The 13,944-nt window shown below is 39.9% G+C and overlaps 1 protein-coding gene across 2 annotated transcripts in view; it reads right to left on the reverse strand.

Moving 5' to 3' along the window:
- Positions 1-5,905: 5,905 nt before the first annotated feature.
- The window catches only part of igsf9a (immunoglobulin superfamily, member 9a), a 49,531-nt gene continuing 41,492 nt past the window's right edge, over positions 5,906-13,944 (reverse strand). For both annotated transcript variants that reach the window (XM_067484213.1, XM_067484214.1), the window contains exons 16-21: positions 13,701-13,785; positions 12,840-13,010; positions 12,404-12,440; positions 9,786-12,080; positions 9,230-9,300; positions 5,906-6,685 (exon numbers count right to left, since the gene is read on the reverse strand). In XM_067484213.1, the coding sequence (XP_067340314.1) occupies positions 6,522-6,685; positions 9,230-9,300; positions 9,786-12,080; positions 12,404-12,440; positions 12,840-13,010; positions 13,701-13,785 (2,823 nt within the window). In that variant the 3' untranslated portion in view covers positions 5,906-6,521. The remainder of the gene's footprint in view (positions 6,686-9,229; positions 9,301-9,785; positions 12,081-12,403; positions 12,441-12,839; positions 13,011-13,700; positions 13,786-13,944) is intronic.

A 13,944-nucleotide genomic window follows, 5' to 3' on the forward strand; every position in this document is an offset into this window, starting at 1 on the left:
TATGTTTCTTAAAAATCAGAAGCCTGAAAAGTACCATATAATGTCAAAGGGTACTGTGAGAAAATTGGGCTTTTTGTTCAAGTGTGTTCTCAAGGACACAGTAAAACCACCCATTATAATAAGGTCATCAATTGTGGATGAACATGCTTTGTAATCAATGAGAGAATCAGAAACCCTTACTGCGAGGGTACTGCCTTTGGGATAACAAGAATACAGATGTTTTTCAAAGAGTCTGTCTCTCGGGCAAACGCCTAATTAAAGTGAAACAGGGGTTAAGAAAGATTGTGCTATACTGTAAAAACAATACAAGAGAGGAAAACTCATTCTCTCCCCTGATGCTATTATTCCACATTCTGCTGGGAGGCATTCGGTGAGGTAATTAACTTTGCTGACATGTTGTGAATTCTCGCCTCTCAGACTGAATGCTGGATGTGGAGATAGACTGATTGAAAAACTCCCATTTAGGTTTCAATCTTTAAATTATCCACGTCCAACCATATTTCTACAGTAATATTGCAGATAATCGCACTAATTTTACACTTGGCAGGAGTTAATAGATGCGGCTTCTCTTCAGCAACAAGCACTAATTGCCATCCTCATTCTTTCTGTCATGCAAAAAAAAAAAACCTGCTGTAGTCTACTTGAAGATGGAAAAACACAAAAATAATTACGAATGTGTGCAAGGTTAAATGAAACCTAAAGATCTTCATCACAGTGGAACACAATATGAGAATGTCAGCTCTTCTGCAGCTGGAAACTGATTATGTGGGAACGTAATACACATTTTCAGGTTAAGTCCTATATACAAGACTTGTGGTTATAATTCTGTTACATTGCTTTGATAACGTGGAACAATGTTTTATCCCTATTGCAGATTATAAATATCTCATAAAATGACAAGTCTACCTCTAAGTCAATTTCAATTTTCCGTCAGTATCTTTTCAATAGAATCGTAAACCATAAATTTAGTTAAAGGATTAAGCTGATGATTTCTTATATTTGTTACGGTTAACAAAACCCATAAACTACATAAATGTAACACCAATAAATCCAGTACCTGATTTAGCATATTCTTGTGTGCGAAAGAGTTTCATCAGATAATATAAACTTACATTAAATAATTAGAAAGAAAAACAGTCTGATGTCGTCAGCATAGTAATGTTAAGTGAAACCATGTGAGTGGATGATAGAACCCAGAGGTGGTTTACATCTGACTATATGTTTGCACAGTGACCATTAAATTATAAAAGTGATGGTCATTTTTCTCTGTGGAGCTGTTAATAAATGTTTGTCCCTATATTTTTTCTAATGAAACATCATTCAGGTCTACAGCACAGATGAATAAGCAAGCGTTACATTGAGTAGAGACAATTATTGGTTTGAGTCTTCATGGGATTTGTTGACAATAACAAGTGTACAGAAAATCACCAGGCCTAACATTTACTAAATCTAGTGAAGGTTATTATTATTTTCTATTGATTAACATTTTATTATAGACTTATATATAGCCTGTAGTGGACAATGGCCATAATTTAACAAGTGTGAGTTTTAGAGTGAGAAAAAATAAAAAATAAAAAGATGTACTGTAAACTCATGTCATACCAAAGTTTTCACTGAAGAAGAAAAAATACACATCAACTTTTAATTGAGCGTGTGGTCTGGCCTCTGGGTAAGTCAACTGAGGAACGCTTTCAATTTCTATCATGCTTTGAGGTGGGCATGAGTGAGTGCCTTCAGATAATAGAATACATTTATTTTAGGAGACTTTTGACTTAGACCGGACTTAAGAGAGAAAATAAGAATCGCTTATTGATTGTTACCTCAAACCATTTGTGTTAAAGGTGAGCAAATGTGAAAGATGAAGTCCATTTGCTGTATATAACCATGCCTACAGTGTTACACACTTTCTTTACATAAAATTGGTATCAAACTGTGATTGTGTCACTTTTTGTATAGAACACTTAGAAAAGTGAAGAATATTCCCTCACTGATATTCAGTGGGGGGTTCAAAGGTACAAATTGGGCTAAAAAGAAAATCTTGCCTGACTGCCAGTGAATAGCCAGCTGATAAATTCATTGCATGTTCAAATACTGGAAAAGCTATAAACAAAAAAGTAACCTGTCAGAGTGACCTGCCGTTTTGTCGTGTGAATGTTACAAGAGTTCGTCTTTGAAATAGGCTGCTGAAGTGCTCGTGCCCAGGCTGCACTTGTACACACTCATTACTGCTTTCAGTGTTTATTTCTCAGTATTGTGAAAACTCTGCACCAGAGCCAGAGAAAAGAAGTACATGCATGTCCAACCACGTAAGCTGTGAGGCTAAAACGATAAAAAATTAGAAATAAATGGAATTCAAAGGATTTTAAAAGATGACTGTGACATTAGCTTGGATCATTTTCTCAGGATGAGGGTTGTCTGGTGCTGCCGTACTAATACCATTGGTATAATTGAAGTATTTCATCAGTCAATGAAGTCAGCTTCCCACTCAGTGTCAGAAGAGCAGAATGGAGCTGTATGTCACTAACGCATCACAGATTGTGTCTCTGCTTTACACTGTGTAAATGGAGCGGCACGAGTGGAGTTGTTGTTGCCTTGAATAATGAAGTTGAAGTTGTTTGACAAGCAATGGGTATTTACTTTGCGAATGTATATATTTTAACAAGTTTCAATCCAATTTTTTCAAGCAGCTTCTTGAACATTAACCCTATTTTCTGCCACAGTCACAACATGCATTGTTCTATTTCTGTTGGTCTTTTTTGTGCAGATCTGCAGTGGGCGGTGCCTTCATTGGAAACTGTACCACTCAGACTTCTGTCAGTCAACTCTGATCAAACCAGACCCACAGTATCCTAATGAAACAAATTATGAGTTTGTGTGTGTTTGAATAAAAGAAAAACAGGGTGAGACTTAGATGAATTTAAAGAGTTTTAAACTGTCACAGTTGCAAAAAAAGATACTTTAAATGTCCTTCTTGCAGCATGAAAGACCTCTTTTGTGCGCTGGTGTGATACACCACCAGTTTTATAGCGGTAGTTTATGAAGATTGTGTGGCCGACAGGAATATTGACTTGCTTTTAATGTTTCTGCAATCAAAACTTTGCTACCTTAATATTGTGAATAATGTCATCACATAATTGCTTTCAATACATGAGAAGCCTGGGAAAGTAATGACATTAATGCACAGAAAGAGTCCAGGTACTCACTAATTATGACAAGTTTAAAACATGAGCACAATATGGTTGCACTTTTTCATTTCTGTACGAGGTTTTCTTTCATTAGGCCTTGACTGTTTTTTGGCTTTGAGAGTTATTTCCCGGTATTTGCAAATCATTCATTCACTGCTTAATGGACACAATAAAAGTGAGCTCATTTTAAAGCTAATCCCCCTAAGTACATACAATAACCGAAAAAGGTAGCAGTATAACCATCAAGTTTATGAGCTCTTGCTGTTGTCCACAGGTCTTTGTGAACAGTTTCTTTTGTTATGTCTTATTCCAGTGTACTGTTGTGTTCTGTTTAGCCATCTTTCTCTATAGCCAATATTGTGTTTCATTTCATGATTAAATCCTCAAGAGCACTCAACATACAATATAACCTAAGTCCCAAAGGATTCTGCTATTGAGGTTTTAAAGCTAGAAATTCTGGTATATGGGAAAAATTGTTTTGCATAACTTTTCCTCGTTTGATGAATTGGAAGCACAATTCACTGCACAATGCGCATTTCCAAAATGTAGACAAAAAGAAAGTAGTGCTGACTACAAATCTCCAGAGCACCACACAGGCTTTCATCATTTATAGACTTGAGGTACAATATGTGTACACCAGAAAATGAAAATGTTCAACAGAAGTGAAACATTGATTTGTAGTTTATCCACACTATATGGGTGAATTTCAATTACAGCACGTATACCTCACAATGCTCTGGAACACTGTGGAGCTTAGATGTAATTATTTGGTTGACTAATGAGAAGGCCTTGAGCTAGAGCAGCAAGCAAAACCCATTTTTCCTTTCTCCTCTATTGTTCATGGAGAAAACAGCACGGGGCGTAAGAATGTTTCTCTCAGCAGTGGCAGGTTTGCGCCCGGAAAGACACCGGCTCGATCCCCTAGAACTAAGAGGAACGATGATAATCTACACTTGGGTGTAGTGCGTTTGGTGTGTCCATTTTCATAACAATACCAGTTCTATAGCCCATATAAAATAACTTAGAGTGGATGTACTGACACATCCACTCTAATTTATTCTGAATGCAGTGAACTGTGCTCCATTGTTATGTTTGACGAGAGACAAAACTCTTCACACATGAGTGCTCAGTCATAGCAGAAAGTAAAACAGCAAAATTCATTTGGACTATCTTGTAAAATACAGGGTGCAGGAAGCTTGGATAACAATGGCTAGTTTGTGACTTAGTGGACTCAGGGAGAAACCTGTGTTTATTTATTCAGTAGAGCAGGGTTATATTAAAGTAGGTAACGTGTCCACTGGCATCCCCGAGGGGCCTGATCTTTTCATTAAAATGTTTTATGGCCGTTCTTCGTCTTAATTTTAAATGAGATTTATGAGGCGGCTGTGGATCAGGTGGAAAAGCAGATAGCTCCTGACTGTTCCCAGTTCCTCCAAGCCATATGTTGTGGTGTCCTTAAACAAGACACTGGTGGCACTAACAACTGCTCTATCGGATCAATAAAGTAATACAATTGTAATAAAAATTATGTCTGTCCTGTGTTATGAGATCAACATTGTCATGGAATTATCTTGACCTCTGTACAACTTTCACATCCTGGACAGACCTGACTATACAGTATTTTATGATCCAATTTTTTTTTGATTCTATTTTTACTTTATTTTATAGCTTTTATCTATTTTAGATATCCATCCCTGAAAATACTGTGATATGATAATATAGCCCGAAATCCATTATATCGTGTAACAATGAACTTTAGCTGATGTGAGGTATCCCTGCTTTTTTGTGCTTTGATGCTCTTTTATATAATAAAGTTTGAAAAACAAATTCTGTTTTATAGTAACACAGATCTAACTTCACTATCATCTCTGACAGTGAATATGAGTTTGGTTTAAATCTTTGCTGCAACTAACAATAAACTAATTGACAATTAAAAATAAAAACATTAAAGGACACGTCATCGATTTTGAACTTCGTTTGGTTCTAGTTTCTTAAGTACCTGTACAGAAATGCCGTTAACCTTCCTATTGACTTCCTTATGTCAAAATGTATCTCTACTTAAAAAAAATACCTGACATCACTTGGAAGAACCTTCAATTCAGATTAATCTTGTTGTTATCTTGTTGCTCACCTCATGGAGTTTGTAATTATGGCCACTCTGCTTTTCCAGAGCTCCCCCAGATGACATTATCTGAACTCCTATTTATGAAAAAGTCCTCCAGGTGATGTCATCTGGAGGAGTCTTTTAGATATAAGTAGAAAAATATTTAAAGATAGGGAAGTTAGAGGGAAGTTTAAAAGCATTAATGTACATTTCCACCCTAAACTAAAGCCATAGAAAGCAAGTTGAAAATTGGTGAAGTCGCTCTTTAACTTGTACAACAGAAATTTTTTTATGGAGTTGATGTACTTTTCACTGAGTACATCTAACTACTTAACTGGTGGCACATTCAAGCACAACTGTTATTTGTGTCAGTGTGTCAGTGTGAATAGCAGCAGTTGTCACTGGGAGAAACTCAGTAATTTAAAGTCAAAATAAAAAAGTAAAGGGTAAATTCCCGTCATGTCTATAAAAAATAAATACACATAAAACCCAATGAGTGGACTTGATCCTCATCAATTACTAATAATAAATCAAGGTTTTTGCTTTGCTGGACCTGGAGATGAAACGAAGGCTTTTATCCAGACTGAGATGAAGTTTGGATTCCAGAAAAATCACTCTTTTCACGCACATTTTAATGGAAAAAAAAGCAAATAATCATCTCTATTGGGAAATTACACATTTAGAAAGTGTTACACTAAAGCAACACAGTAAAAAAAAAACAATTTATTACTATTTCATTAAAGTCTCTTGTTAAACTTGAAGGTGTAATCCTCCACCTAATAATGATTGGGATTGTTTTGTCCTTTGAGTGGCCACTGAGCTGTCCCTGATGGATGCATGTCTAACTACACCAGACAAGCTTTGATACTGAGAGATTAAAGGAGTGTCTAAAGAAAGTCAAAGCGTAAGAATGATGAGTCACGGAGTGACAAGTGTAACTTGTCAACTTGTCTTTTTGTATCTTTGTATCTTAATTGCTGTTCCTGAGACTTTTATGTGTTGAAAGCCATTGTTTTTTAAATAAAGTTTTAAAAGAAGCACATTTTTTTTAAAACACACAAAAAGCCATTATTGGCTCCTGCCCTTTTATTTTTGGAAATGAGAATTAGTATTTAGAAAGAGGGTGTTTGATAGATCAGAAAACGCTCACTTATTGCCACATGCACTTTCTGATGATGCAAGTCAATGAGGGAAAGGACACGGCAGGTGAGATGAGCCGAAGGCCGACGCTGTCAGAAGAGCACCGTGTCTGGTTCAGGCTCAGCAAAGAAAGTACTTTGATGCCCTGGGAGCAAAGAGAGCTGAGTGCAATTTTTCAATGCCTTAGTGGAGCCCTGCATGTTGGGAAGGCTACGGCATGGAGCAGGCTTCAGTAGATTGAATGAAGACAGCAGGCCTGTGGGTAAAAGGAAACTTGCGAAATTATGTGTGAATTCCCTGACATGTTACCACAGATGTTATTTCATTAAATGTTTGTGCTCTGTTGGTTTCATCCCCTGCTTCCTGAACTCCCACAGATATGAAACACTCACAGGTTAATGGTTAGGTATTAAATATTGGCTTGCGAGTGCAAATAAAGTTTAGCTTTCGAGTTAATTCCGAGGAGGCACAGGGAAATATTTGTTTCGCCTTTCTCTTAGTTTTTCCCTGAAAATACAGTAATATAACAGATAAAAAAAACTGCTAAATGTTCCAGTAGCGGCTGGTTAACTGTTGCCCTTTACAAGGAATACAACACAAGAACTACAGGACACTGAATTTAAGACTGCAGGTAGGCTTTTGTAGTCTCAAGGTACAAGGGTTACATTCAAGCTATTAGTAAACTGCATACATATAAAAACAGACACATTGGATTCGAATTCTAAAATATCTGTATCAGTGGCCCTGGTAAGTTGTATTGTGTTTTAGTCTAAAACTTCATAATTTCTCAGGAAGTGTTTAAAGCAATGCTCAATGTCACTTATTACGCAGCTGGTACGTCTGTAGAGGATCCTTTAAAAAACAGGGAAACTCTGGGTGAATCTAATCAGACCCTTCAGGAAATCACATTGTTGCAATCAAAACAATTATTGCCAATCCAACCAATCCCTTTGAATTCTGTGCGTCCCTGCAATTTAATCCAATCACAGCTAATTTTCCACACATTTAACCTACACTCTGTACTGTCCCTGAATGCCACTTATGTCCACTTACTTTAAGAAGAGAATAAATATCTGATTTCTAGGATGTTGTATCTAATTTGGGGCACCAGGGAGCATCTATTAACATGCGGGAGACTGCCAGAACATAACACAACTCAAAAGGTGGAACGTCTGCAAAAATTACTTCTAAGGATCGTGCAAAGCAAATCCCTGATGTTCTGCGTAAAAGCAAGGGTAAGCAGTTTTACACCACGTAGAGCTTTGTGGTGGGAAACAGATGACAGCGATCAATTAACAAATGTCTTCTCATTTCGCACAACTTCTGGCTTTTACATTCGAGCCACATTTAGCGATGATTCGAACTAGAATTGGTGCCTATATATTACCAACATGGATATTCAACATAACCAGAATACCCTTATTTTATATTTTTGGTACAAAACCATTAATTCAAAACCAGCCAAACCTATTACATGTTATGTTATATCAGATGTTTTAAATTTGACATGGATTTGACCGTCCATGGAGTCCTTGAGCATAAATATATTTTAACAATTTAATGCTACATGTCTACATTGAAGCAAATTAAATTATATATTAGTAAACTGTCCAAAACACAAACCAGATCTTTCTCCCTCGCACCCCACCAGCTGGTATGATCCTTGCATGTCATCACACCTGATTGGTTGTACAGCAGCCACATCACAACAGAACATTCAGTCACTATTGTGACAGAGCAGTGTGGCTAAAAGATAATCCTATTATGCTGTCTTGTATTAATTAACAAAAAAAAAGCCAGCTCCCATCATTCACACAAATGAGCTGGCTAATACAGCTGACTCCTTTGTGACCAACACCACTATAACGTGTTCCAACCGCAGCATCCAGTTCTGTTCCAAGTTTAGATTAGACTCAACTTAATTATCATTGTGCTAAGTACAGGTACAAAGACAATGGAACACAGTTACTTTCTAACCAAAAGTTCAAACAATTATTTCATTTACACAATAGTATGTGCTGAAAGAATCCAGTGAGTTAGAATACACATTGTTAGTAAAAAAAAGATTTTGCTGCAACAATAAAAAAAAAAGTCTGCAAAATCCTGGAGGTTCTGTCTAGTCACAGGCTTTTTCTTTCCACCTCAGCATGTCTCCTTCACGCAAAAAAAAAAACAAAAAAAACATCTACCTAGTGGCTCAGGGTTTTTCTTTGTTCTAATGTGAAACATCACATTTAATGCAGCCATGGTTGTTAGATAGAAACACATTTTAGGTGTGATGGAAACACAAACAAGAATGCTCACAATGAAGTCTTAGCCCCGGGTGACTAACAATTTCTTTTCGATCAGAAAGAGGTTATTACTGCCACTCCTTCTTGCAGATGAGAACGTACGCTGATGCTGAGTGGCATTTTTTTTCCTCTCACCTCTGCATAGATAATGGGCAGAAGTTCCACAAGCCTATTTAAGTTTTACCAACTTTTGTTTAGAATAGAGAAACACTGAAGAAAATCTGGCAGTGACCTACAGAATCCTCACTCCTGTTCTTATCCACTTGAGATGCTGCCACAAGTTAAGTGCTGACGATTTGTCTACTGAACTGAAGAAACCATTTGGCTGAACAGTGAAGTCTGTAGTTAATAGTTAATTAATAATCCCTAAACACATGATCTTGTTGGCCAATGGCAATGGACTTCCTCTGGTAATGATTATTAATAGGCTAAATAACCCACCGTACCGTCCCCCAACTTGTGTTCGGACCAAAAATGTATATTTTTAATAAGAAAGGACAATTTCTCACCATCCTTATCACCAGGCTGGGAGTATAAATCAGCAGCATCCCACTCATAATTCTCATCAACGGACGCCGTTCTAGTGGAGAAGCCAGAAAACATAAACACAGTTCAGGTATTTAATGTATTTATATTAATGCAAATTGCCAAGCACCCCCTATAATCTACAGCACATGTATACATCAAGCCCATTAGAGAATATTTACAAATAAGAGCAATTTTCTTTTTTTCTCATCAAACATTTAAATTTTTGCTTTATATGTTACATTTTAGAGATGACCTCCAAAATATCCTAGCAGAGCAGAAAAAAGCTTGAATCCTGTGTTGCTTTATGCAGATTATCAGTGTTTGATTATTTATTATCAGCACCGGCCTAATGGAGAGTTGTATCTGTTTGATTGTCTGGAACATGTTTAGTATGTGAAAGAGGATCAGATCTTTTTTTTCTATATATCCTTCTGCACATTATATTAGGCTCACCTTGAAAGTCTTATATCGACCACACAGGGTGCCCATATTTTTTCTGTAAAACATAATTTGCCTCATTCATTATATCCTTAATACCTTTGGCGAGACTCCATTTGGTGACTGTGCTTGTCCTCTGTGCTCCCCTGGCTCTCCTCTACAGTCTCAGGTGAGCTGCTGAGGGTTGGCGAAAGGTGACACAGGGACGTGCGCCCGTTAGTGGGCTCCATGCTGCCTCGGCCACTGCTGGCATAACTGCTGTAGCTGCTCCCAGATTCTGGCACATCGTTGTAGCTTCCTGCCTCCACTTCCAGGGCCTCTTGGTCAATGTTGTCGGGCGGTAACCAGCTGGCCTTTGTGGTCTTTAAGTAACCTTCTGCCTGTGACATGGTCCCCCGGTGGTGGGTAATTGGCCCTTTGGCAGCATTTGGAAAGATGGACGCTTCTGTTTTTGGCTCATAGTGGCAAGGAATGTTGAGATTTGGTATGGGCCGGTCTGGACTGCTCCTTGGAGATAATGGGTCCACAGCAGGAGGTAAACGGGAGGCAGCTTGAGTAGCAGAAGGAGAATTTGCAGGAGACTTGGACATTTTCCTGGGAGGAGAGCTCTGATGTTGGTTGCGTAGAGTATCTGGACGACAAGAAGACTGAGAAACTGAGCAGTTCTCTTGGCTAAGTGAGTCTATCCAGGCATCAGGGGTAAGGAAACTGCTCTTTTTCTGCCTCCTAGAGTCTAGGCTCTGACTTCGCTGCTTAGAGTCCCAGATTTTAGAGCCTTTGGACACAACTCTCCAGTGTTCTGCTTCTGGAGGATGCAGAGAAGCTGGGACTCCGATAACATTGTCCACAGAAGCGGGACTACGGCAGTTGAAGCTTGTGCTCCTCCTCATGTCTTCATACCGGCCCATGCCAGTCAGTGAGCGCCCTTGTTGCACATGAGAGGCGATTCTGTGGTGCAGCATTGGCTGTGTAGGCCGCATTACACATACCTCCAACTCTGGTTCATCCACACTCATCTCAACAGACACGTCTTCATCAGTGGGCTTAGGGAACACTACCTCCGCTTTTGAAGAGTCTGGCACTGCACCGACAGTCAAATTAGGTCTTTCTGTATATTTATTGCTATAGAGAGGCAACATTGAAAGGCTGCCATGACTAAGATTGTTCTGTCTACATGCCTCGGAGAATGAATCATTCGTTTGCATTCCTAACACTCTGGATCGTGGTGAATTATCACAGCCCTCTAGTGCTGCCTCTACCCTTTCATGTCTCTGGTGCTTTGAGGAGAGAGGTGGGAGAGTTAATCTGTCTTTGGAAAAACTGCCTACCTCCTCAGACCGAGGGTGTATCTGTTCGGTGAAGGCCTGAAGATGTTGGTTGCTGGACCTAGATCTAGAGTGACTGAAATGGCTCCTGGCTGGGATAAGAGTGGGAGGAGAGACAATAGGATGGGCTTCCCAGTCAACCGAGGCTACAGAGAAAGGGTTCGGGGAGAGAGCAAGGTTCCCCTCTCTGCTCCGGGAGTTTCTGTGTGGCAAAGTGCTGCTTTTAAACTCCCAGACATATTCATTACCACCACCCTCTCTCATCCCCACTTCTGGATGTGCATTCTTCATTTCCCTCATAGAGCCTCTTTCCAGAGTGTATTTCTGGAGCTCCCTCTCCAGCTCCTCCCTCTCCTCAGCCAGTTTAAGGCAGCGAGTCAGGTTGCCTCTCTCCCGCTCATGCTCCATTTGGAGCACCAGGGTGCTGGCGGTTGTAGACGGATGAACATTGCTGGATCGGATGTGTGGTAGCACTGGAAATGTAGGAGTGAATTCTCTGGCAGGATGAGAGATTGTGGCCAAACTGTTGTTTGAGCACAGGCTGCTAAGGTCAAGAAAGCCATCGCAGCTCGCTTTCTGATTCAAGAAACCATAACGGGGCAATTGTTGGTCTAATTCGCAGATTTGGCTTGTGGAATCAGGGTCTGCTGGTTTGCAGGGGGGGAAATCGACAGAGAGCACAAACGGTGGCTCTTTTCTGGCTTGCCATTCAGAGTGCAATGACACAGACCTCCGGACTCTAGGAGGTTGGTCATAACTTATGCTTTTCTTGCTGTGAACACTCAGTGTGTCATTGTCATACAGTGGGAGTACAAAGCGCCCATCTGGGCCTCTAGAGATCAACTCAATTGCAGAGGAAATCGGAGAAGAAGCTGCCCTAGAAAGGCGGCCTCTGCTGTAGTTTAGTGCATTCCTCTGCCAGTGACGATTCTCAGTGCTAAAGGAGGAGCAGTCTGTCTGAAAAGAGGAGGAGGTGGTGGTGGTAGAGGAGGTGGTGGGATAGAGGGTGCTGGCTGGAAGTAGGCTTTTCTTCAGCACACTGTCTGGACTGCTGGTGCCTGAAGTCTTTCTGTATGAGAAAGAGTGAAAGAAAGAGGGGGAGGGAGGGGAGAAACAAGAAAATAGTAAGAAAAACCGGAGGTGTAAGAGGAAGCGAAATAGAGACAGAAAAAATAAGATTTAGTGAGAGTGAGCAAGGGGGCGGAAGAGAGGGAAAAAAACAAAACAGCAGCAGCAAACGCAGCAGTAGATGACAGTAAAGATGAGAAAATAGAAAAAATAAAATAGGAATCAACTCAGGTGCTGCCATTTTCAACATGTATTGTTTATAAGAGAAGCAGAAGGAAAAGGTCAATGGGAGGTATTGTAATGAAACGATTAAGGGGTACTTACATTGATGGGGAGCATTTATAGATGGCAGGAGGGGGCTCTGAAAGGGAGGGAGAGGGGCAAGATGGTATCGGACTCATTAGGATACAACCACAATGACCAAGAAGCAAAAACATAATCAAGCCTAATAAGAACCCATTATAGGGCCCAAGGCACCAAGGCTTGTCCAAAAAGTTAATTACACTTACATTTATCAGCCACTAATGAGAAATTACCCTAATTAGCAAGTAATGTAAATGACATCAATAACTTTTACAACTGAATGCATGGGGGGAGTGGGGGGGTGGTGGCAAGAGGAGCGCCAAATCCATGCAGCGAAGTATGATTTATATAATGGATTGAAAGTGCCTTCAATCTTTTATTGAATAAATGATGATATTCATGATGCAGTTCATCAAAGTGAGTGTCTGCTGAGTCTCAGGAGTGTGGGGTGTTTTACCATCCTTCTTCTTCCTGAGACGCTGGTTTCTCTTGTGGCTGATGGCACAGGCGGACCCCAGCAGCAAGATCAGTGCCAAGCACATGAAGCCGACCCCGCCCAGCACACCGGCTAATAATGGTTCCGGGACAAATTCCAGTAGCGGGGACGTGGCAGGGTACATCTCCATCCCTGTGACATCATTTCACCAGTGATACATTTATTAGTAGATAAAAATCAAAAAGTGCACTAACTGACAATGTAAAGTCAGTTATAGCTATAAAGAAATACACACACTTGAGACCAATAACAAGATAACACAAAGACAAAAAGGATAACGTAACACAACATATTTATTATTTTACTTTGTTCAACGTTAATATTGATTCTGATATTTTTTATTACAGTCTTACACATTTCAAAGTAGTTCTTTGGTTTTAAAGAGAAAAACCTTTGTTCATGAAGCTGTCCAATGATCGGATCACACTGATTCACCTTCAAAACCTACATATTTAATGCCACCTGCACTACTGGGTTCCCATCACTGATCCTTGGGTGAGGAGTTGGAGAGACTCCCCGATTTGATTTACCATATCCAATGAAAAATTCATGTCACATTCACATAAGAATCAGAAGAGACCAGTATAAATTCTACCATTAACTCTAGTGTGAAGTTATTAGGGGAGCTATTTCTATCATTCAGGCTTCTAGTGGACAGCGTTCCCTGGGGCCCTGCTCTAATTCTGTTCTAATGCGGGGAACAGAGGGACGGGGGAAGAAATAAAGAAAAAGGGAGTTTGAAAAAAGACAAAGAAGAGGACGGGTTGAAACAGAGGGTGAGATGAGAATACGAGGAGGGCAAGGTTGCACTCAAACACCTACCCATGGTGGAGACATTGACTGATAGACTGGGCTCGCTCAGCAACTCCCCGCGACGAGATAGCAGCCGCAGCTCGTATACACAGTCCTGAAACCAGTATTCGTCCACACACACACAAGCAAACACACACAAACACACACAGTGGGGAGGACAGAGCATGAAACCACACTTTGTCAACACGGGACTGTGCCTGCAATGCTAATGGAGTTCATTTGAATTCATGTAGGCCTGTATAGGAGAGGAAAA

This window comes from Channa argus, chromosome 18, assembly GCF_033026475.1.
Source record: "Channa argus isolate prfri chromosome 18, Channa argus male v1.0, whole genome shotgun sequence".
NCBI classification, from domain to species: domain Eukaryota; kingdom Metazoa; phylum Chordata; class Actinopteri; order Anabantiformes; family Channidae; genus Channa; species Channa argus.